Genomic DNA, 23358 nt, shown 5'->3' with positions numbered 1-23358 from the left:
CACACACAAATCAGAAGTGGTGGATGTTTGGAGGAATGAGGTGAAAAGCAGCAGAGAGAGAGACGCTTCTTAACATAATGAAACATATTTGCTCTACAACTGTGGGATTCAATTTCTGTCAGAATAATTGAAGCAAAAGAATCAAACTAAAAAAAAAATGTGAATAAAAATAAATTGAAACCAAAAAAAACAAAAAAAAAACCTCAAAGACAAAACGTAGAATAAAACTGAAGACGAGTGAAACATTTGATCACAATATTCTCTCACTGACTGGATGGATGACATACACATACATAATAATAATACAGATTATTATTATTATTGCTTGTAATATAATGAATATTGTCATTAGTTGTATTATTGTTTGAAGACTTTCAGGTGGGAGGAAGAAGAGATGAACGGAGGGCTCTGGGGGGGAAACATGTATATACATATATATATATATATATATAGTAGGGATGTGCAGAGAGCCCAGTATCTGTATCTGTATTTGTATTTGTATTCGAATAAAAGTGAAAAAGAGGCTTAAAAATCCTGTTTTTGTTTTTATTACGCTTTTAATTTTAGAGAATTAAAGATGAAAATTAAAGTGATGTCCAAATTAGGAAATGTGCGTCATGTAGCAGGTGGATGTGACTCCCCTCACTGAGACCTGCTGATAGACGTCACAGCGGAGCAGAGGAGAGACACTGAGATAGTGATGTAACCGACCTGCACGCTGGTATTTGACATGTTTTGTTTTTTTCTTACCAAAAACAAATAATTTAAAAAATATTTGTATGAAACAAATATTCGTAAAAAAAAAAAAAAAAAAACCCACTATTTGTGCTTTGCCGAATAACGTATTTGTATTCGGGCACACCCCTAGTGTGTATATGGATGTCTGTACATGCACACATTATTATTATTATTATTATTATTGCTTGTAATATAATGAATATTGTCATTAGTTATATTAGTGTTTGACTTTCAGGTGGGAGGAAGAAGAGATGAACGGAGGGGAAACACACACACACACACACACACACATATATATATATATGTGTGTGTGTGTGTGTGTGTGTGGGGTGTGCCCGAATACAAATATGTTATTCGGCAAAGCACAAATAGTGGGTTATTTATGAATATCTGTTTCATACAAATACTTTAAAAATTATTTGTTCTCAGGAAGAAAACAAAAACATGTCAAATACCAGCGTGCAGGTCGGTTACATCACTATCTCAGTGTCTCTCCTCTGCTCCGCTGTGACGTCTATCAGCAGGTCTCAACGAGGGGAGTCACATCCACCTGCTACATGACGCACATTTCCTTATTTGGACATCAGTCCTGGAGTTGGGGGTGTTCCCCAGAGATAAAGCTGAACTACTGACACAAGCAAAGTGCTCTCAAGAGACTCTCCATAACCTGTTGTTCCTCTTCTCCTTTCCACAAAGTTAGGTTGTAAAAAAAATAGGCAATAAATGAAAAGTGCAAAGCAAGAATCACCTTTGAAGTTCTTCTACATGTTAAACGCTGTGCTGTCTGTGTGTTATGGGTGTATAAATAGGTAGAGGTCTGTCTGCAATGAGGTGATGAGAAAAGTTTTATCTCAGTAGTCAGCGCAGTCGTCTATGATCTGGGAGACTCCAGTTAGAGACCCGGTGTGGGGACGTCGTCCTTCATAAGGTAGTTTATTCATGAACACTTATTATAACACTTTAATTTTCTAAAATTAAAAGTGTAATAAAAACAAAAACAGGATTTTTAAGCCTCTTTCTACTTTTATTCGAATACAAATAATTTTGCTGCCTCAACAAATACAAATACTGGGATCTCTGCACATCACTAATATATATATATATATATATATATATATATATATATATATATATATATATATATACTGTCATATATTCATGTCATATTCTCAATAACGATAATGTGGAGAAAAACAACATGTAGAGTTTATGAGCCACAGTTATTTCACTACTAACTGCTCGCTCAGACGACAGAAACAGATAAATATGGAAATGAGACTTTATTGTGAATTCGGCTTCATTAAAACACAAACTGATGTTTACTGTGATGCAGTTTTGTTGTTTATGAAGAGATTCAGATGTGTCTTTGTGTACTGACGTCTCCACTGAAAGCAGCTTCAAACACTTGAGTGAAAACTGTTTTAAACACGAGACGCTTCAGTTTAAGCGTCACCAGAATCACAACCAGACACAAGTTCAGCTGTACGGAGCAGAGCTGCCGTAATGTTGTGGTGCATTACTATAAAAAAACATATATAAAGGCAAGAGACAGGTGATTATAAACTTTACAATAAAAATATGAAGTTAAATTTAATTAAAATTAAGTAATAATTTATATTTTAAGAGATTGAAAAGCTGATATTTATTTGTATTTATTTATTTGACAGGAACAATGCTCATTAATCAACAGAAAAAAGAACTGAGTTAGCATAGAAGGCTAATTACTATATTAAAAATATATATATAGATATATAGAACAAGATATTGATTAGGAATGTGCAAATGTTTGTTTCAGAAGTAATAATCCACAAAGCAACAGAAACATGGACAAATATTTTAGGTACCAACCAAACTCTGTCTGCATCCATCCATACCATAATATACCTGCTGTACGTTATGATCAGCCAATCAGGTGATGGATCGGTTACCTGGCAGAACTCGGTGATGATGCAGAAGGCGTCTCTCTCCAGGAAGCTGTGGTAGAAGGTGAGGATGGCCGGATGCTGCAGCTGAGACAGCAGCTGGGCTTCCTGAGTGGCTCGCACCGTCTCGTCAGGTCGAAGGTCACCCAGAGGAATCTGCTTCAACACCTTCCTGAAGGGGTCAGAGGTCAGAGGTCAAACAATCCTGTAGTTTCTTCAAATTTACTAGAAGAGAACAGTTTTCTAACCGTAAATGCACAAGATCCTGGGAAGAATTATATCTGGTGATCATTTTAAAGAAAACGGGGACAAAAGTAACGTCTGCACACCGACTGTCAGCCACACAAGTTAATCAAAAAGACGACGTTTCAATCCAAATACAATCAATACAGCCTTGCACCTGTGTGACGTCCAGATAATTCAACCTCCAACACTTACAAAAAGCAGAATGAAGCTTCTGAAAAGACATTTTAAATAAATATAATGGAGCCGTTCTATCAATCAGACTCTAAATCATCAGCTGCTTAAAAACATGACTAAACTAACCTCAAATAACTCTCATTACTGTCTCGATTTTCCCTTCAATTAGAACCAAGTTTCATACTTCTTTCCTGCAAACTTTTTCAGAGATTTGAAGGAAATGACAGATCTGTAAATGAAAGTGTTACCAGAGCAGGTGCAGAGCTGTTAATGTGAAAGCATCAAGTCCAACTAGTCCACCGCCGCCATGCTAGCAGCTCTGTGAGGCTGTATGAAGCTAAATGCTAATGCTAACACGCTGATGTTAATGCTGCGTTCATGACACGTCTGAGTCTGAGAAATTATGAGTGATTCAACTCAGATTTAATGGACATAATGTAAATTTGTCAATGTACAGTATTTTAAATCCTCACACAACCAACTCTGTTATCAGTCATGCAAACACGGGAATCTTTCCATCCGTCCGACACGACGTGAAGGCAGCGCTAGCATGCTAACATTTGCTAATTAGCATTACACACAAAGTACAGCTGCGTCATTAGTTTTGCAGTTTGCTCCACTTCTGCATATTTAAAACATCCAGTAAAACATGTGAACATGAACTCATTCATAAAAGTCCTTTATTTATCTTGAGGAACACAGAATAAACTAACAAATAGATCAGTAACAGAAACGTAACCCTGCTTGTTCTTATAGCTTCTGGATCTTATGGAGCTTATGGTTTTGGAAGTACTTCCTGCGGCACCACAGTTTGAACCCTGAAACTTTTCACAGAGATGTAAATGTTAGATGTAATAAAGCAAAACTTCAAAGTATTCATCACCTTCAGACGGAGGAAGAACAGGCCGCTAGTGGTAGCAGGATGCTAACAGGGGAATAATGGAGCCGTGTGGATATAAACCTCTGTCCTATATCCACCCACCACCTCCTCCTGAGGGAGTTAATCAGCTGCTCCCCCGTCTCCTCTGCTCTTGTTAAATTGGTGAGCGGGTCAACAGGTGAAATGGAGGCTCTGGTTTAATAGCACAGTGCTCCTTTCACCGCCCGGCAAACTGAGAGCAGAGTCAAACTGTGGCGCTGCTGATATGTTAAACCTGTTTAATGTGAACATTCTGTTCAATACGTTCATCATATCGTCCCTCTTTCTGTCTCAAACTCTGTTTTAGATGAAGAACAAGTCAGAACATTTTCTGAAATGAGGAGAAACGCTGAAACAACGTTTATGCAACAAAATTACATTTTCACCTGACGATCAAATCAAGTGAATGATATGCAGATTTAGTTTAACACCAAAGTTAAGTTCAGCAGCTAAAAAACAGGGTTCAGTTTAGTTTGGTTCAGGTCGGCTGACAGAAACGTCTTTTCAGAAGCTTTTAGCTTTTGTCTGAATTTAGCAGCTCATGAACTTTATTTGTTGCACATCAACAACACATTAAAGTTAATCAACAGTAGATTTAAGGAGCTGAAACACTTTGGTCCAGTTTAGCAGCTCAAACAGTTTTCAGGCCAGCAGAGGATTCAGGTTCAGGTTCAGGTTCAGGTTCAGGTTCAGGTTCGCTAACAGATCTTTTTAGCAGCTTTTATGGAACTGGACCGACTGCGGGAGTGTCGGCTGCGTTCTGGCGGCTCTGGCCCAGTAATGGTTACCAGATCTGCCTCTAGGTTTCATGTGTTTGTGGACTTGGCACATTTGGACCAAATGGACCAGTTTAGGCTGCTTGCTGGGAGGGGAGAGGTCGGGGGGGCAGAGGGGAGGGTGGAGCTGCCTCTCCATGGTGGGTCGACTCTGGACCGTGCCGAATCAGAACGATGCAGGAAATTACCCCAAAACTTACAGTGTGGGCCAATGACCGCATGTTAATTAGTTAATTATTAATTAGGCCTATAGCCCCTCTGGCAGTATAAATAGTTTTAGATGAAACACAAACTGTTTGTTGAACTTTAGACTCTTTATTTTGTTGTTTTACAGTGAAACTCAGCAGCTGGAAGGTTTGTTGTTGATATTCTACAGCGATCATGTTTTAATCAAACACTAAAACTTAATTTTTGGATGAAGCTGGTTGTGATTCAGGATGTTTCAGCTGGACTCTGATGTTAAAAGCAGCTGTTTTATATACTGGAGCAGTCGTATTTTATAAGGCTCTATTTTGTTAATGGGACCTTGTTTACCAGTATTTAATATCATGTGATGGTGGTTCAAGCTGTGGTGCCATAAGCTCAACTCTACAACAATCACGGCCTTCGCTAATTAGTTCACTAAGAAACATAAACAATCCATTACTGACAGTTCAACCATTGAAGCTTTACAGCCTGTTCTGATAACTGGCATCTTGATTAAAACACTGTGGACTCATTAAAACACATCTGAAACATTCAGAGTTTGCTGAACATCATGTTGTCGGATGCAGAAATATAAACCTGTCAGATGGTTCAAGTCGCTGCAGCGAAAGTTCAGTTACCTAACAGGAGAAAAATCTGAATTTCAATAGTTCTGGTTTAGGTCTGGAGTTTCTTAAAGGGGCAGTTCGTAATGTACTTTACGTAAACGATGGGCCTCATGCATGAATGTTTTCTTATTTTTCTCTTATATTTGTTCTCGCACAAAGCAATAAGTGGAAAATAAGAAAATCCTACATGTGATCATTAGCACAATCCAGCCTCTAGACTGAATGTCAGTAAATTACCAAATGAAGTTTAGTTTATCAACTAAAACATTTTGTTTGAGCTGCTAAACGGAGCCGTTAGCTAACTTGAACCAGTTTAATCAGCTGAAGCACTTTGGTCCAAGTTAGCTAACACATTGTTAGCAGCGTAACGACTTTAGTTTAAATATGGTTGAATTTAACACCTCGACAACACTGGTTTAAATTAGCCTACAGCTGTTTTATCAAATCAAATCAACTTTATTTATAAAATACTTTACACACAACACAGTTGATCACAGCACTCAGAGGAAGAGAAAAAGGGAAGAAGTGAAATGGATCGATGTAAACATGTATGATGATGTTTTTGTCAATCATTCATTCATTCATCGCTGGTCCATTTACTGCGTCATCATGGAGCCTAAACACCGTGTTGTCTCTGTTGTCATCGTCGAGTCCATTTCTGATTTTAATGTTTGCACTAATAACTGTTCACACGTTGCAGTGCTTCACTTAGATTTGTTTTTTTTTTTTAAATAGCTTAATTTTATTTCATGTGGTCTGTGGGTGAAGATGCATAAATCACATTTTTTGTCTCCATCAGGGAATAAAAATAATTCAGCAGAGGCAGAGAAGATATATAGACCAGAGGAGCAGAAATCCCCACCATCCCCCAGCAAATCACAGCCTGGATACGACTCACACACAGGCTGCAATTAAGAACAGCAGAGCCCCAGATCTGTCACACACACACACACACACACACACACACACACACACACACACACACAGATACACACACACACACACACACACACACACACACACACTGTGATTCATGCTGATATAACATCATACATTTCGACTAATGTAACTTTAATTCATAATCTGAGTAAAATCCAAACATTAGCTCTGACATCATCAGTCTTTATATCAAACAATCTGTTTTCCTGATGAAGCCGCTCTGATGAGTCTGATGTTCTTTATTTCTTTTTATTTCATGTGCATGTTTGTCCGTCTATTAATACGTTCCTCCTTCTCTTCTCTGCTCTGTGTCTCTCAGCTCCGAGCCCATTGGTTCCCACTAAAAACACCTCATGAATATATTCTTTCATCTTTTTTTAACAGGCTCAATAATTTCACAATAAAACAATATCATAAACTCTCAGTGCACCGTGAAGCACCGCAGAGCTGAAAACTGACAATCTGTACAGAATAAAACTGCATTTATCATTCATTAAAGTAAACTAGTTTTACAGTGCTGGTTTTGCAATTTAGTGCTGCACTTAAGTACAATCTTGAGGTTTTTGTACTTTACTTGCTACTTCCTGTCCTTGCTACTTCCTGTCCTTGCTACTTCCTGTCCTCCTCATCTCAGAGAGATTTAATGGACCTCGTCTCTTCCTCTGTGAGGTTTGTTCACACGAGTTTTTCCAATAAACTCGTAGTAAATCTCGTGATGTCTGATGAACGTCGGTTGTGGACGAGTTTCATTCACAAAAATGTTTCCAAAGAATGAAAAAGAAGAATTTGAAGTTTCTGCTGTCAGAAAGCAGGTTTATCAGTGTTAGAGGAGCAAAATATTTAAAGTATTTGTCTGTTCATGACATTTGTAGCTCAGAACTGATGATGTCACAAGTTTTCTTCAATCAAATCTGATCGTGCTTCTTACATGAAGCCTAGTTTTTATGTTGCAATATGTTTATAACTTTGCAGATTAAGATTTTACATAAAATAATGTGATCAACTTATAAAATATGCTGCAGGTTAATCAACCCAACAACATTAGAACAATGCTGCATGTTAATGCATCAGTAATAATAATAATAATAATAATAATATTAACACAGGATTATATTTAACACAGGAAGTTCTATAATAGTTCAGGTAAAAGCGTGAAGCTGGTCACACTTGTACAGTTTGGGGCTCTGAACATTTTCAGAAATGGAGCCATCCCAAAAACGCCTCATGGTGGCCATGGCGACCAATTTACTTTCCGCCATAACCTGGTTATGTATATTGCATCATATCTCCTGAACCGAACATGATAACACAGGAAACATGACGTCTACTCCCATGTTCTGATGGTCAAAGATTACAATGACACCATGTACAACATCATAAACTGTTCAGGTGAATCATGGCCGCACAGTTCTTCTGTTGTTAGCTTTTTTTCCCAAATAGGCGAAAAGTCTATAAAAAGATGGACGTTAAGGGGTTAACTATCCACCTGAACAGTTAATGATGTTGTATATGGTATTACTGTAATCCTTGACCATCAGAACATGTGTTATCATGTTTGGTTCAGGTGATATGATGCAAAATACGGTTATAACGGAAAGCAAAATGGCCGCCACAAAGTGTTTTTTACGATGGCTCCATTTCTGAAAATGTTCAGGACCCCGATACTGTACAAGTGCGCCCAGTTTCATGCTTTTATTAAACATAATTTTCACTATAAAAGCACCAGGAGACTTTTTATGGAAAAAAACAATTTTTTTAAATGTTCAGTTTTCAATCCAACACAAATCTCTGTTTCAACAGCTCGTCCAAATTAACCATGACCATGTGACCCCAGCGTCACGCCGTCCTCCTCCTGCCTGTCTGTGATTGTTTAATTACAGTCAGTCGTTTCCAGACTAACTCGTTCTGTATTCAGTTCTTGTTTCTGTCTTCAGTCGTCCTTCCTCGTCTGTCTCCCTCTCTGGTTCAGTTTGGTTCCCTCAGCGTTCCCTCAGCGTTCCCTCAGCGTTCCCTCAGCGTTCATACCCAAAACTCTGCCCTGGTTTCCAGCTACCTGCCTGAACCCTCGCACCAGTCTGCCCACTGCCAGCCCTGCAATAAACTGGTTTTCTGACTGATGTTAGAACCTGTTGTGTGTTTTTTCTTGAGAAGTTCCAGAGATATAAGAACCATGTTGATGAGTTTTAGTAACGACACGTCGCCTGATAGTTCAGTATCAGGGATCAATATGTTTAATGACACCGTCACGTCCTACCGGGACTTCTTCTGTTCTCCTTCTGATGCCTTCAGACTTCTTCTGTGTTTAGTTGGACTTTTTGAGGAACTCTTTCATTTGTGTTTCCTGGTTTTGGTTTTCTCTGTTCTCTCGTGTGTTCCTCTTGTGTTTTTTGTGTCACCACTTTAGTTCCTGTTTTATTTTGAAATATTTCCTCCTTGTGTCTGGTCACTTTACTTCCTGTGTTTGATTATTTCATGTGTCATTTACAATCCCTCGCTGTGTATTTATAGTCCAGTTTTCAGTTCGGTCTTTGTCGAGTCGTCCGTTTTGCCTTCGCGCTGCGTTTGCTTCCTGTGTTTACGGTCTTTGTTCCTGTTCCCGGCGTCTCTTGTGATTTTTTGGTTTCTTTCATTAAATATTCAGCGTCGTATCCAACCTGCCATCCATCCACCTCTGTGACAGACACAGACGTGGATGTAGCTCTAAAAACTTTTACTGCAGAAAAAAAGTCAGAAATTTTGATGATTATGAACCGAGATCACAACTTTATAAGAAGCCTCTTTTTTTCTCTCATTTCAAAGTGGATTTACTGATGCTGATCCTGAACATCACAGAGAAACACACACACACGTCTTTGTAAAGTGAAGCTTCTGCTGCTTTTTACACTGTGTGTTTGATGTCTGTGTGTTCTGCTTTCACACAGCGATGATGTTAAGATTAAAGGTGCACATTTTCATGCAAATTGCTTCCCTCCGGTGCAAATGAAGGACTTGTCACAGTATTTCTACAGAGCGGTTCAGTTAGTTTGACTTCTTCTCACCTCGTCTTCAAATCTGTCACTTTGACATTTTAAAGAGACCAGAAGGTCACAAATATGTGCCGACACATGAGCGAGTCAGGAAACCGAGTTCATCGAGAGGAAGTTTCAACGACATTTAACAGCCTTAATTCTCTGTTAAAGCCCAGAGGCTGCTGGGATATCAAATTAACAGCCCTAAATGTATAATTCAGTTCATTCACACCTCACTATGATCTGCATTGAGTGCTGCTTTTCTTTTTTTTTTTTGTTTTTTTTTTTTTTTATTCCTTCCTCCCGGTGTGAAGCTCCTTACTGGAGCCGGGAGCGCCGGCTCGCTGTTGCTATGCAACAACAGTGAAACCCTGTTTGAAGTGTGACACTCTGATTAAAGCTGAGATGTTTCGGAGTTTCTGTGTCTGCCGGGCTGAGAGCAGAACAGGAAGAAGAAACACGAGCTGAGCCGTCAGCAGCTCCAGAGTCTGAGCAGCATCACCGCCGTCCACGCCAAACACTGAGACACCTGAACCAGGAAGAACTAGATCCTCCTGGAGGCTTTTATTAAACAACCTTTACCTCAACTTCAAGCATTTATATTAAAGATCCACTCCAGACGTGTTTAAAGACATAAACATTGTGTCTGTTTGTTTTCTTTCTGACTAAATAAACCAGTACCTCCCTCACCTCCCTCAGCGGGACGTCACTCCTCTTTAATCCAGCGGCAGCAGGAGACTCTGACTCCTTTATTTCAACATCACAATTAGAGGATATCGGGGGGAGGAGGGGTGATGATGAGGGGGAGATGAAGCTGTTTGTCTCAGCGTGTCCTCCAGCCTCTCTGTGTCTCTGGGAGTCGATGGCGACCCGCCAGCAGCTTTTACAGCCTCATATCCTCTCTTAGCAGGTGTTCAACACTCACACTGAAGAGCTTTTTGTTTTTGACTCGCTGAGCAGATCTGCCTTCAAGCTTCCCAGAAGATGCCAAACAGGAAGTGAATAAATCATCGCGCGCTGACACAACAGAGAGCCAGACTTTTAGCGTGTCAGCAGGCGCAGGTGGGCGAGAAAAAGAAGCAAAGTTTTTTTTTCGAGCTTCGATCGATCAAGCGGCAGCAGATCACAGCGGCGGCGCGGTGACAGAGTTTTTTATGATGAGTTCGTAGGACGTCAGAGCTCCTATAAATACTGAGGATCAAACACTCACATCCACCTCAGAGCAGGGTTTCTGAATCATCCAGAAGATTTTGGGGGGCTTTGATGTCAGATCCCATAAAAGGTGTGAACACAGAGGGGGAGAGCTGAGCTGATACCTGGAACCTCCAAGTATCCAGTGAAGAGGCTCCTCCTGTATGAATTTCAATCAGGATTTAGAAAATCCTGTTTTACAGATACACCTTAAATGTATCTGACCGGATTAGAAAAGACGTGGATGGAAGGAAGTCATGTGATCAGTTTCTTCAGGATCTATTTGATGCTCTGAACAATGGGAAGGTTACTGGATTTAACTGAAACCAGGTGATCTTCCCTCCCTGCAGTCAAAAATAATGTTAACATACAGAACAAAGACAAACAGACCAGCTCAGCCTTTAACTTCCAGGAGGTCTTCTTGGGGGGGTCTGTGTGACGTTTTGAGCTCCGGGTTTCGGGTCATCAGCAGCTTTTGACTGAAGGACCATCTCAGCTTTTCAAAATAAACTCCAGAAGGCTCCAAACAAATGAACCGATGTTAAAACTTTAAACCCATTTACACAAGTTGAGTCTGATCAGAGGAAAACAGGAGATCATGTAGAAGAACAGAAGACAGACGTTGAACATATAAAATAAAGGTTTTAATTTACAAACTAAACTTTTCTGTTCTTGCCATTAATTCCTCATGTTTCATTCTGAGCATCATCATCATCATCACCATCATCGTCGTCCAGCTCTAACAGCAGATAAAAACAGACTCCAGGTGCATCAGCTGCTCCGACATAAAAACCCTCAGACGGATGTTTTTCCATCAGAAACAAGCAGTGAACTCAACTCTGACTCATCATCAGCTTTTAAGTTGATATGTTGAACTTGTTTCCACATCCAGCGGTTACGGAGCAACATTATCATTCATGTGGAGTCGTGTTTCTGTCCACCTGGTGAACGTTTTTACTCTCCACCAACTCCTGAGGGAAATATCTGGCTCTTTAGCTGCTAAATGCTCCACTATGTTCACCAGCTAGTCTACAGCTAACTGTGAGCAGGTAGTGTACAGCGGCTTTTTACAGCTTTTACTCTGAAAACGACGCTATGAGACGCTGAGAGTGAACCAGAACAGTAAAGTTGCAGCCGGACAGATAAACAATGAGCTGAAACTCACTATAAAGCTCCGTAAAGCCGAGAGGAGCTGCAGAGTCTCTGTTGATTCTCTGTAGGTTCATCACCAACACATTACACACTGACACATCATATAATGGTGTTATAGAAATACTGATTATCGCTGCTTTAAAGTCTTGAACAGAGAAATGAAGCCGAACCTCTGGGTCTGTGATTGGTCTGAACTCCACAACAAGCTGTCAGAGTAACAGAGACCAGATCACATCAGCTGATCATTTTTCTTTTTTAACGACAGAAACATGTCAGTCAATCAATGAAACTTCCTCTCCGGTGTTTCCCCAGTAGGAAAACGTTCTGTTTCCAGTGAAGAAGAGACTTCCTGTGTGGGCGGACAGACCTCAGAATCCTCTCAAAGCTTCGTCCGCTGGTTCCATCGCTTCACTGACAAACAGGATAAAAAACGAACAGGTGCTGCTCTCCTGTCGCCATGGATACCGCATCCCAACGGACAGCCGAGGTCATGGCTCATCAAAAACCTACTAAATACAGTTGTGGAGTTTTTATTGTATTTTCTTTTTGCTCTGTCGATGGAGTCGGTTTCATAACCTGTCAGGTGAGAGATGAGCTCCTCTCGTCACAACTGAGATTAACTTTTTTATGACATACAGACAAAAAAAAAGGAAAAGTTGTGAAGCCTGGATTTGTCTCTGATGCTCAGAGATTTATGAGCAATCACTGAAACATTGATCAGGACACAATGTCTAAATCTGGCAGAGGAGGAGAGACGAGGAGGAGGAGGGAGGAAGGAGGGGGGAGGAAGGAGGGGGAGGAGGGGGGAGGGGGGAGGAGGAGGAGGAAGGAGAGTGGGGGAGGGGGGAGGACTTGTCAGATGGTGAAAGGGCAGAGATGATGATGATGACTCCAAACATTGACTCACCATCTGTTTTCTGACAAAACAAAGACTCATCGTGGTCCAGTTCTCTCTCTGTGTGTCAGCAACTGTCTGAGTGCCCTTGAGCAACACACTGAAAGTACAGCAACATATCTGCTCTGTAAATCCCTTCCTGTGTCCTCCTTTAAGAAGGAAATCAGAAACCAAAAGGATTTGGTTCCAAACAGCAAATCAAATCTTTATAAATCCATAACGAGACGTAATCAGTGATCAGACGGTCGCACTGAGCCTGATTGCATCCGGCTCTCTGAACAACAACCCACATCAGCTTCCTGCTAAAGTCTCTTATCTTATCTAACTTACAAACATCAACACACGTCTTGTTCTGCGGCTTGTTGAACGAGCCACCAGACAAACATTCACCGCTAACTTCAGTTAGCAGCTAGATGCTAATTAGCTCAGAGCCTGAGACTAACGGCGACGGTAGAAAATGTGTTTGGGATGAACAGAAATGACAAACTGAACCAGGCGCTGACTACAACGAAGCACGTCTTCTCATGCTGTTACTATGGTTACTATCACCGGCTGGCTACTCAAGCGCGACACCTGAAATGTTCCGGCGGTACGAGTCCATCCTGGACAGATACTCACAGATACGCTGCTCTGCTCTGCTGCGTGTGAGGATATTAGCTAAAGCACATATAGACCTTCATATATGCTAACAAACAGTAATGAAGCTACATGTATATGTGTCTCTGCAGTGGGAGGTCAGAGGTCAGAGGTCAGGGTTGTCTACTCCATTACCATACATGAAGGGGGCAAAATATTAGGAACACTTTCAATATAATGCTCTCCAGTGCACCACCGCTCACTACGACTCACTACTGTCTAGAATACTAGAATTTATAGCTGTTGTATTTGGTGCATTAGATTGTTCAGGTGAGCAGTGAGATTATTACATCACATGATCAGGAGAGTCCTGAGTGTCTGTGTTCAGTCAGATGGAGGAGATGAACACAGACTGAGAGGAAACACCTCACAGTGTCTCTGCTGGAGTGAGGAACTGGTAGTAAGTGGTGACTTGTGTCTGCTGAACACACTTGAGTCCAGACTGAGATGACAGCATGTTTCTGCAGGTTTACAGCAGGACCAGGACCTGAGAAAATCCTCACCTCCTCCGTGTTCATCACGTCTGTCTGACTTCTCACCTCACAGGACGTGTGACGAGCACACGACAGGGACGAGAGCCCGCTGTCATCTCCCACTGTAGCTTCAGTAAATCCTGCTGTCCACTCCCATCCAGAGGCAGACAGCCGAAACACACCGCCCAGTGTGTGAGCGTGTGTGTGTGTGTGTGTGTGTGAGTGTGAGGGAGGTCGAGGAAGTGACAGAGCGTGACAGGTAGAAACCGAGAGACAGGACGAGTGAGAGAGATTGATGCAGACACAGAGAGAGAGAGAGAGAGGTGGTGAATCCTTCCTGTAGTTTACAGTGAATCACACTTCTTTACTTTTAAAAATCTGCATGTTGCAGTTTGATTAATTTACTAAAATCTGTCTAGAAACACCGTCGTCTCACTGACCAACCAGACAGAATCCAGACAGAAGCTCTTCATCACCAGTCACATTCACTAAATATAAATAAATAACATTTAACAACTTGAATTGTGTTGTAGTGTAAAATATTTTTATATAACGTCTGTAAGAAGTCTCCTCCCATTGGCTCACAGACCGGGGGGTGAGGTCTGCAGTTGGACCCTGTTACCGTGGAGATACGAGGTTTCTGGCGTCTCAACACAGTAGCTGAGGTTACTGTGTTGTGGGTTTTTTGGATGACGCGGTGTTAACCTGCTTCACTGAGCTCAGATCAGCTCAACCACAGGAACACACTCCTCACTGTACACTGTGTGTGTGTGTGTGTGTGTGTGTGTGTGTGTGTGTGTGTGTGTGTGTGTGTGTGTGGCTTCACAGCTCAATGCTGCCATCTGCTGACACTCTGCAGAACTGTTTGCAGTGACTGGTTCCTCTTCAGCCTCATTTTCAACTAATATTTGTTCACATTCAGTCAAACAGTCTCATTAAAGTCGTGTGAATCAGCTGTTTTCAGCGTCTGTCTGCAGTGAAACATGATGAACACACAACCATCACTGATCACTGTGAAACATGATGAACACACAACCATCACTGATCACTGTGAAACATGATGAACACACAACCATCACTGATCACTGTGAAACATGATGATTGGTTCCTGATGATGTTGGAGCATCTAAAAAAGTGCAACAACAGAACCTCAAGTCCTAAAACTGAAAGCTGAAGTAAACCAGCAGTTCTCTCAGTCCAGACAAAGTCCTCCAGATAAAGAGACAAGTGAAGGCAGCGTCCAGCGAGTGTTTATCGGCTGTTGGACAAAAACTGACCAGTAAAGCTTTGAAAAACAAACCAGATGAAAACCAGTACAAGTCAACGAGTAAAAGAGAGGAGACACAAGAAGCTGCCGGTAAAAACAAACAAACAAACAAAACCTTGTTATAAAAATTAGAATTATACTGTGATGAGATGTCTTGTTTCTGCAAGTCCTGCAAACGCAGCAGTACAAACATTAGAGGAAGTCAGGAGGGGATGATGAAGGTCAGAGAAGAGGAGCCACCAGTTAGAGAACTGAGAGAATGTCATGACGTTATCTGTATATGTGTCTGTAAACATCAGGAGAAATATGAGACGCTCATCTGGAAGGTTTATAAAGCAACTGTTACTCTGTCTCCTGGTCTCTCCGCTATTTAAACGTCTCTTTGAACAAACTTCCTCTGCTCTGATTCTCAGGAAACTTCTGCAGTCTGATGTGATGTTCTGCTGCCATCTAGTGACAAGACGATGTTTAAACAATAGATTTTTACTAAATAAAATATTTTTCCTCTAAATTAATAAAATACTTTATTGTCTTATTGTACATGTTTCTGTTTTATTTACTTTATCTGTTATTGTAGGAACATGTTTTTCTCTGTTTATGTTGTTTATGAAGACAACAACAATACATTCTGTGGTTTATAAAATACAAGATAAACAAAATTACTAAACTTTTTTTAATAAAATATAATATTTCCATATTTCTGATATTTTTTTCAACCCATCAGTGGTTAAAGTGGTTGAATTTTAAATATTTTCCAGTTGGAAAATGACAAATTTAAACTATTTCAACATGAGTCCATCACCTCATCTGAACCTGAGTCTCTTCAACCAACCAAACAACAACACAAACTATAAAACTCTGTTTACAGAACATAAAAGTGAGAGATGAAGATTATTAACTTTGAGTGAAAAGCAAACGTGTGAAAATATGTTTTGTGTTTGAAAGTGTACAAGAATGATGCAGTGAAGTAAACACAGTTCATATCATCACTCACATACAAATAAACAACCCAAGAACCTTCTAGAGGAACAAAGACTGAAGATTAAAAACAATCAAACATCAGCAGCTGTTTGTTGAAGTAAATCTACTCACAGCTCTTCTTCTTCGTCTGTAGCTTTGGTGTCTTGAACCAGATAAACTGAACCAAAACTCCCCCGGCCCAGACTCCGCAGGATGCTGTATCGCTTAGCAACCAGGCCGTTGCCAGGGGGCGGAGCCTGGCCTGACTCCACCTCCTGAAACTTGGGCATCTGACCTGTCAGCTGACCTGCGGACTGACGACAGGTTCAAAGACAATCTGTAGTCAAAACACAAAAAGCTGATATTAAAGGATAAGTTCCCAGTGTTCCCAGTTAAACCAGCAGTCAGGTGTCTGTAGTCATTCCTCCTGTTCATACTGGATATTAAAAGATCCTTCAAATGTGCTTTCAATGCATTTAAAGTCTGTGTGAAGCTTCTATTCAGCTTCATCAGTCTGAGTTAGTCATATCAAGTGGATATCTGACACATTTACAGTCTTTTTAGCATCAAATTCCCTCTTTGTGTTTCCTCGGACAGTGTTTCCCTGTTGAGCTGCAGGTGGAAGTATAGTAACAAAAAGAGGAACTTTGGCACTAAAAAGACTGTAACGTTGAAAGATATCTACTTGATTTGACTCATTTGGACGCTGAAGCTTCATATTAGCTTCAGATAAACTTTGAAATACATTTTATTGAACAGGAGGAATGATTACAGCAAGAAAAACAGCTTTCATGTTCATTTGATGACTGTTGGTTTAAGACAGACTTTAAAACTGTGAACTGGTCCTTTAAAGGAAGTAAAGGTGGAAGTTAGTGGTGAAACTGGACGACTGACAGAAGGTGAAATGGAAATAAAAAAGAAAATGCTGACTGAAGTTGAAACGTCAGTTCAAGTGTAAAAACTGAAAGCAGCTGAAGCATCATGAGGTTTAACTGCTAAAAAATATGTTTTAATTCATATCAGATGATGTGTGAGTAATTTATCATTTATCAGTTCAGGAGTAAAAGTCAGATTTCTGATCAGATTTCTCCAACTTGGAACAGACTTTGTGAGGTTTAAACATGTTGAAACATCTGGAAGACGTCTCATCATCATCATCAGAGGATCCACCTGCACATCTGTTCTTATTGTTTTAATATTTCTTTGTGTTTTCACCAAATATTGGTGAACATTGTTTATCTGACTTTTATATTTTATCTTCTATTTGATGTGCAAAAAGTAAAAATATAATAATCAGCATGTGGATGGTGGCGTCTACATACTTTTGTCCACATAGTTTACAGTATTTATATCAGAGAAGTAAATGATGTACAATATGAACATTTTATTACTTTTAACGACTGTGAATGAAAATGAAATATTATATGTTTACATACACATTCTATATGTGTGTAGATATTACTGACCCATGTCCATAAATGTTAAATGTTCGTTGTGCAACTGATTTTAATTGAAACCGGAAAACAAAAGTTTTTTCGGCAAAAATTACGCATGTCCGATAATGGAACTCTTGTATTTCAAGTCCAGAATGTAAAGATTTCAGCTTCTCAGTCTGTCATTAACGGAAAGTAGAGAAACAAACCGTGAACCGGAGGTTTTATCAGCTGTTTGTTCGCCGTTAAAGTGACTCAACTGACGGATCTGAAGAGAGACCAAAGCTGTGTCCGATAATGGACGCATCAATGTTCTCTGTTTCTTCCGATGATAAATGTGTTTACAGCGGTTCAGACCTGATAAACAGTTGTTATGTGCTGTTTGTTGTGTTGTTTACCTGCAGGAGACTAAGGTGGAGAACTTCCGTGTTTGATCCCGTTTCCATGGAGACGAACTCATCCCTCTGAGGTCACGTGCTCGCTGTTTATTCCGACAGATAAAAACGTTCAGATGTTGACAGAAACATCATGTTGGGAAATAAAACTGCAACACTTTCATATTTTACTGATAATTTCCCGGAAAAACAATGAATCAATTAAAAATGAAGTTTATCTGGTTGTTGATTTTTAGAGGAATTTCAACAACAATCAACATATTCAGCAGTTAAAGTTGTTTGTTTTTCTTCTTTTATGAATTAATTGTATTTATTGATTTATCTGACAGGGACTCTATTATTAATGATCAGTTATAACATAGAAGGCTGATTTGTTCTGGTCAGATGTTGAAGAGGCTGCAAAATATTATTAATACACACAGATTAGACACACTGACTGTACAAGTCAGGGTCAATATGACAAGATGGATTATATTAATTAATATTAATATTATACAAATTAAATGTGCTTCACATTATTTTCCAGGATTGTAGCATGTTGTGATGAAAGTCTGAAGTTTGTGCAGATTGTTAGTTGACAGTTTATACAGTTATTAATCATCAGAACAGTTTATTCTGACTGATAAATTAATTTACTAAAGCAGATAAATATTAACAAAGATTCACAGAATGAACATAATGAAGAAATATCTTTATGAATAAATGTGTTATAGTGATAAAAGTTATGCAACATTTTCAAATGAAAATTTTTATTTATCTTTATTTTATTGTTTATAAAGAAAACATTTTCACCTCTTCTGATTCAACGGGGTTTTAACGGGTTGAATGACGTCATGACCTCTGATGACGTCTCACAAACAGCTGATTCATTTACAGCTCAGACCTGCAGCAGCTGTTTCTGCCAGCAGGTGGAGACGTTTCCTCATTAATGATGTCAGTCAGTCACAGTTTAAACATCATCATCATCTTCATCATCATCATCATCATCTTCATCATCTTCATCATCATCATCATCATCATTTACATAAGAGAAGCTCATAAAATGTGATGAATTGTTATAAATTAGACAACTTGACATTATAAACAAAAACTACCTGGAAGAATAAAATGTATGGAAGCCCGTTACTGCCAAAAGATGAAAAATAAATAAATGTTTTAAATCTTTTGATCATTATTCTGATTTTAAAATGTTTGTATTCACTTATATTTTTTACTTGTTTCATCATTACCAGAGTATTTTCATATTTATAATCATCAGACTTCTTTTTACTGTCAGATATGAACTAAGTGACTAAAATGTTATTAAAATAAATCTTTTTATACATTATTTATAGGCCTACATGTTTGTGGTGGTGATTTATCAGATTATATTTATATTTCTTTATTTTTATTCCCAACATTTCTTCTTTTTTTTTCTCATCCTGGCTTCTATAAAAACTGACGCTTTGATTAGTAAAAAGCAGCGAGCAGGATTTATAGTTTATGGACTAAAAGATGGAAATGTTCCTTTAAGAAGCGTTAACATGAACTTTAACTGCTTCTGTTCAGCATCAAAGTGTCTCAACCACTAATTAGTTTCAGATGCTAAAAATGATGATGTTCAGTCACACGTTCTGTTTTCATCTGAACGATTTCAAGCTTCTCAGAGACGCTGATGAAAAAACAACAAACCTCCATTTGATCTTAATAAAGCAGGAATTCAAAGCAACAGTTTGAGGTTTGGTGAAATATTTATATTAGAGCTGCAACTATTATTTCCATCATCAATTAATTTGTAGATTATTTATTTCCAATTAATCATTTACTCATCTGGTCCATAAAAAATGACTCAAAACGATGAATCTATGATTATAATAGTTGCTAATCATTTAATCCTGGCAGCTGTTATTGATCTTCAGACTGTTTCATGTCTGTACAGACATATGAAGCTACAGCCAGCAGCTGTTAGCTTAGCTTAGCTTAGCTTAGCTTAGCTTAGCAGAAACACTGGAAACACACCAGCACCTCTGATTAACATGTTGTATCCAGTTTGTTTCATCTGGACAAAAAGTGTGAAAGTGTCATATTGAGGTCGTGTGCTGGGAGCAGCAACTTCCTGGAGTTGCCCGGCAACCTCACCGTGACGACAAGCCTCCAGGAAGTCACCTAATAACAACCAACAGAAAACCAAACTTTACTGTTTCTAACTGATGTCAACACGTCTTCAGTCAGCTGCAAGATAAAGAAAACAACAACACATTTTTTCAAACCTTTGAATATAAGTTTATACTTATATTTATATACTTTTCTCGTCCTGCAAATTATTTTATTTTTATTGAATGTAAAGAGATTTTTATCAAATGTTTTTGTAATAATTTAATTCCTTTGTTTCCTCTTTTTGTTCTTATACTTGTTTATGTGTTAATGTGTTTTCAATAAAGTTGAAAATAAAAATAAAAAAAACTCTGATAGTGGAAGAAGTACTCAGATACTTTACTGCAGTAAAAGTACCAATACAGCAAAGTAAAAATACTCCATTACAAGTAAAAGTCCTGCATGAAAAAACCTCCTGCAGTAAAAGTACATAAGTATTATGAGCTTGATGTAGTTAAAGTATTGCAGTAAAAGTACATAAGTATTATGAGCTTGATGTAGTTAAAGTATTGCAGTAAAAGTACATAAGTATTATGAGCTTGATGTAGTTAAAGTATCGCAGTAAAAGTACATAAGTATTATGAGCTTGATGTAGTTAAAGTATTGCAGTAAAAGTACATAAGTATTATGAGCTTGATGTAGTTAAAGTATTGCAGTAAAAGTACATAAGTATTATGAGCTTGATGTAGTTAAAGTATTGCAGTAAAAGTACATAAGTATTATGAGCTTGATGTAGTTAAAGTATTGCAGTAAAAGTACATAAGTATTATGAGCTTGATGTAGTTAAAGTATTGCAGTAAAAGTACATAAGTATTATGAGCTTGATGTAGTTAAAGTATTGCAGTAAAAGTACATAAGTATTATGAGCTTGATGTAGTTAAAGTATCGCAGTAAAAGTACATAAGTATTATGAGCTTGATGTAGTTAAAGTATTGCAGTAAAAGTAGTGGTTTGGTCCCTCTGACTGATATATTATTATATATGACATCATTAGATTATTAATAGTGAAGCATCAGTGTTAGAGCAGCATGTTACTGTTGTAGCTGCTGGAGGTGGAGCTAGTTTACACTACTTTATATACAGTTAGCTAGTTTAGTCCAGTGGTTCCCAACCTAGGGGTCGGGCCCCTCCAAAGGGTCAGCAGATAAATCTGAGGGGTGGTGAGATGATTAATGGGAGAGGAAAGATGAAAAAACAAAGTTCTGATACACAAATCTGTTTTCAGTTTTTGGACTTTTTCTCTAATCTTTGATTTTTGCTGAAATATTGGATCATTTGAACATTTATTGAAATGAAAGCATGTGAGAAGTTTAGAGGGAAAAATCACTATTTGGTGGAGCTGTTAACAACTCATAGACATGTGAAATGTGACCCCGACTACACACAGCTTTTTGTAAGACATTAAAAGCCAAAAAGGTTGGAAACCACTGGTTTCATCTTTAACAATGTGTTGTATTTTAAAAGCTTGTTATATTATCCATTGTGTCAAATCTTCATCTGAAAAGTAACTAAAGCTGTCAAATAAATGTAGTGGAGTAGAAAGTACAATATTTCCCTCTGAAATGTAGAAAGTAGCATCACATGGAAATACTCAAGTAAAGTTACTCTGCTTGAGTCTCAGCAGGTTGAAGGTTTGTGATTGGAGGTAAAAAGCTTCTGCTCATGTTTGTGGGAGCAGCGAACCTTCAGCAGCAGCTGCTGACTTCAGGAAATGAAGCGGCCTCCAGGGGGACGACAGGCCGCTGTGACTCAGACTTCCCATCATACACTCCCTCCTTCAGCCAAACAAACACTCAACTCACACTCTCCCGTCTATGCAGAGTGTTTCCACACCAGCCTGCAGAGCTGCTGCGTTCACAGTAGAGCTCAGATTAACTTTATTTTGAAGTCAACAGCACTCATCAGAGCAAAGTCACAACCGTTATTACCTCATTATCTATCAAATATGTATAAACAGTAAATCTCTATTCAGACTGGATTACTGCCTGCAGGGAACCAGTATGATGACAGAAAAACCTAAATGTCATGAAAATTCCAGCAGATATTAAAAGTCTCTTGATTCATTGGTGATCCTCTGACTTTTCCTCCAGCGGGTCAAAGTGAAACATCTCAACATCTACTTGATAGAAAACAAACTGTCGTTCAGACGTTCATGGATCATTTGATTTATGATCAAATATCTTCTAAACTAACGACATTCCCATCAGCCAATGTTAGCATGCTAACAGGCTATGCTAAACATTATACCTGCTAAACATCAACATGCTAACATTATCATTAACCTATTTTTATAGACGTTTTCAATTTGTGCATAAAAAACCTGAGTGGAAATAAAAAGTTCTCAAAGGTTCCTCTGTGAGCATATTTAATTTGTGCATAAAAAACATCTGTGAATATGTGTAAAAAAGTGTTGTTTTGTCTGTTGTTTTTGAATATTTGAACCACGACTGGCTGCAAATGATCCTGGTAGAGCCGCTACTTTAACTCTGAAACTCTGCACAGAGAAGCTCAAACATCCGACTGAAAGCACAAGAAGAAAAACACATTTTAGAGTGGAGTACAGTTTAACTGTACTGCAGTGGTCATGTGCTGATATTGAGAAAAAGCAGAAGTTAATAGTGGTTAATGACAGGAAGCGGATGTGTTTCTTCTTCACTAAAAAAAAAAGCACAGCAACATGTTTGCTTCCCTAAAACAAAGAGTTGCTCTCCAGTGGAACAAAAACGCTGCAGTCACCTCAGAGCTTGATTATTTTGATGAATTTTAAAAATGATCAGTTATGACTCTGATTCTTTAGTGTTTTTTGCCACCTTGTTCAGTTCAGTACTCTTGAAGTTCACATTTACACACACACAACTTGTTCTGATGCCGTCTTCAGTGACTGTCATAGTCCAACCTCGTTAAAACACAAAGGTAGTGTTGAATCATCACAGGATGACTGAACATAATCTGTGGTTTCTAATATTGACATTTTTTCTAGTGATTTGGTTGATTATCAGATTATTAAAAGTAAAGTTTTGTGCGACTTCTTTTAACCACTTAAAACTGTATAAACATATATATCCACATTTCAGAGAAGCTCCTCTGAACATATATCTTGTTGTTCAGGTCAGGACGTCATGTGAAGAGTTACATATAGTATCTGCAGTGTAGTGCTGCCCCCCCCCCCCCCGCCTCCTATAGCTGAGATGAAAAGACTCTCGGCTCTGTACATCAGCGCTCAGTGTAAACTGCTGCTGTTTGTTTCCATCAGCTGCTGCCACACTGTTTGTTCTCATGACTGAAAATA

The 23358-nt window shown here is 38.8% G+C and overlaps 1 protein-coding gene across 1 annotated transcript in view; it reads right to left on the bottom strand.

Moving 5' to 3' along the window:
• Window positions 1-23358, bottom strand: part of nek11 (NIMA-related kinase 11) — a 92167-nt gene that overhangs the window by 60429 nt on the left and 8380 nt on the right. The window contains exons 2-5 of the mRNA XM_042423580.1: window positions 18729-18834; window positions 17940-18022; window positions 16241-16422; window positions 2667-2832 (exon numbers count right to left, since the gene is read on the bottom strand). Of these exons, the coding sequence (XP_042279514.1) occupies window positions 2667-2832; window positions 16241-16422; window positions 17940-17987 (396 nt within the window). The 5' untranslated portion in view covers window positions 17988-18022; window positions 18729-18834. The remainder of the gene's footprint in view (window positions 1-2666; window positions 2833-16240; window positions 16423-17939; window positions 18023-18728; window positions 18835-23358) is intronic.

Source organism: Thunnus maccoyii, chromosome 10, assembly GCF_910596095.1.
Source record: "Thunnus maccoyii chromosome 10, fThuMac1.1, whole genome shotgun sequence".
Lineage (NCBI taxonomy): Eukaryota > Metazoa > Chordata > Actinopteri > Scombriformes > Scombridae > Thunnus > Thunnus maccoyii.
The sequence above is the reverse complement of the archived record's forward strand: the minus strand, read 5'-3'. Positions and strand labels throughout refer to the sequence as shown.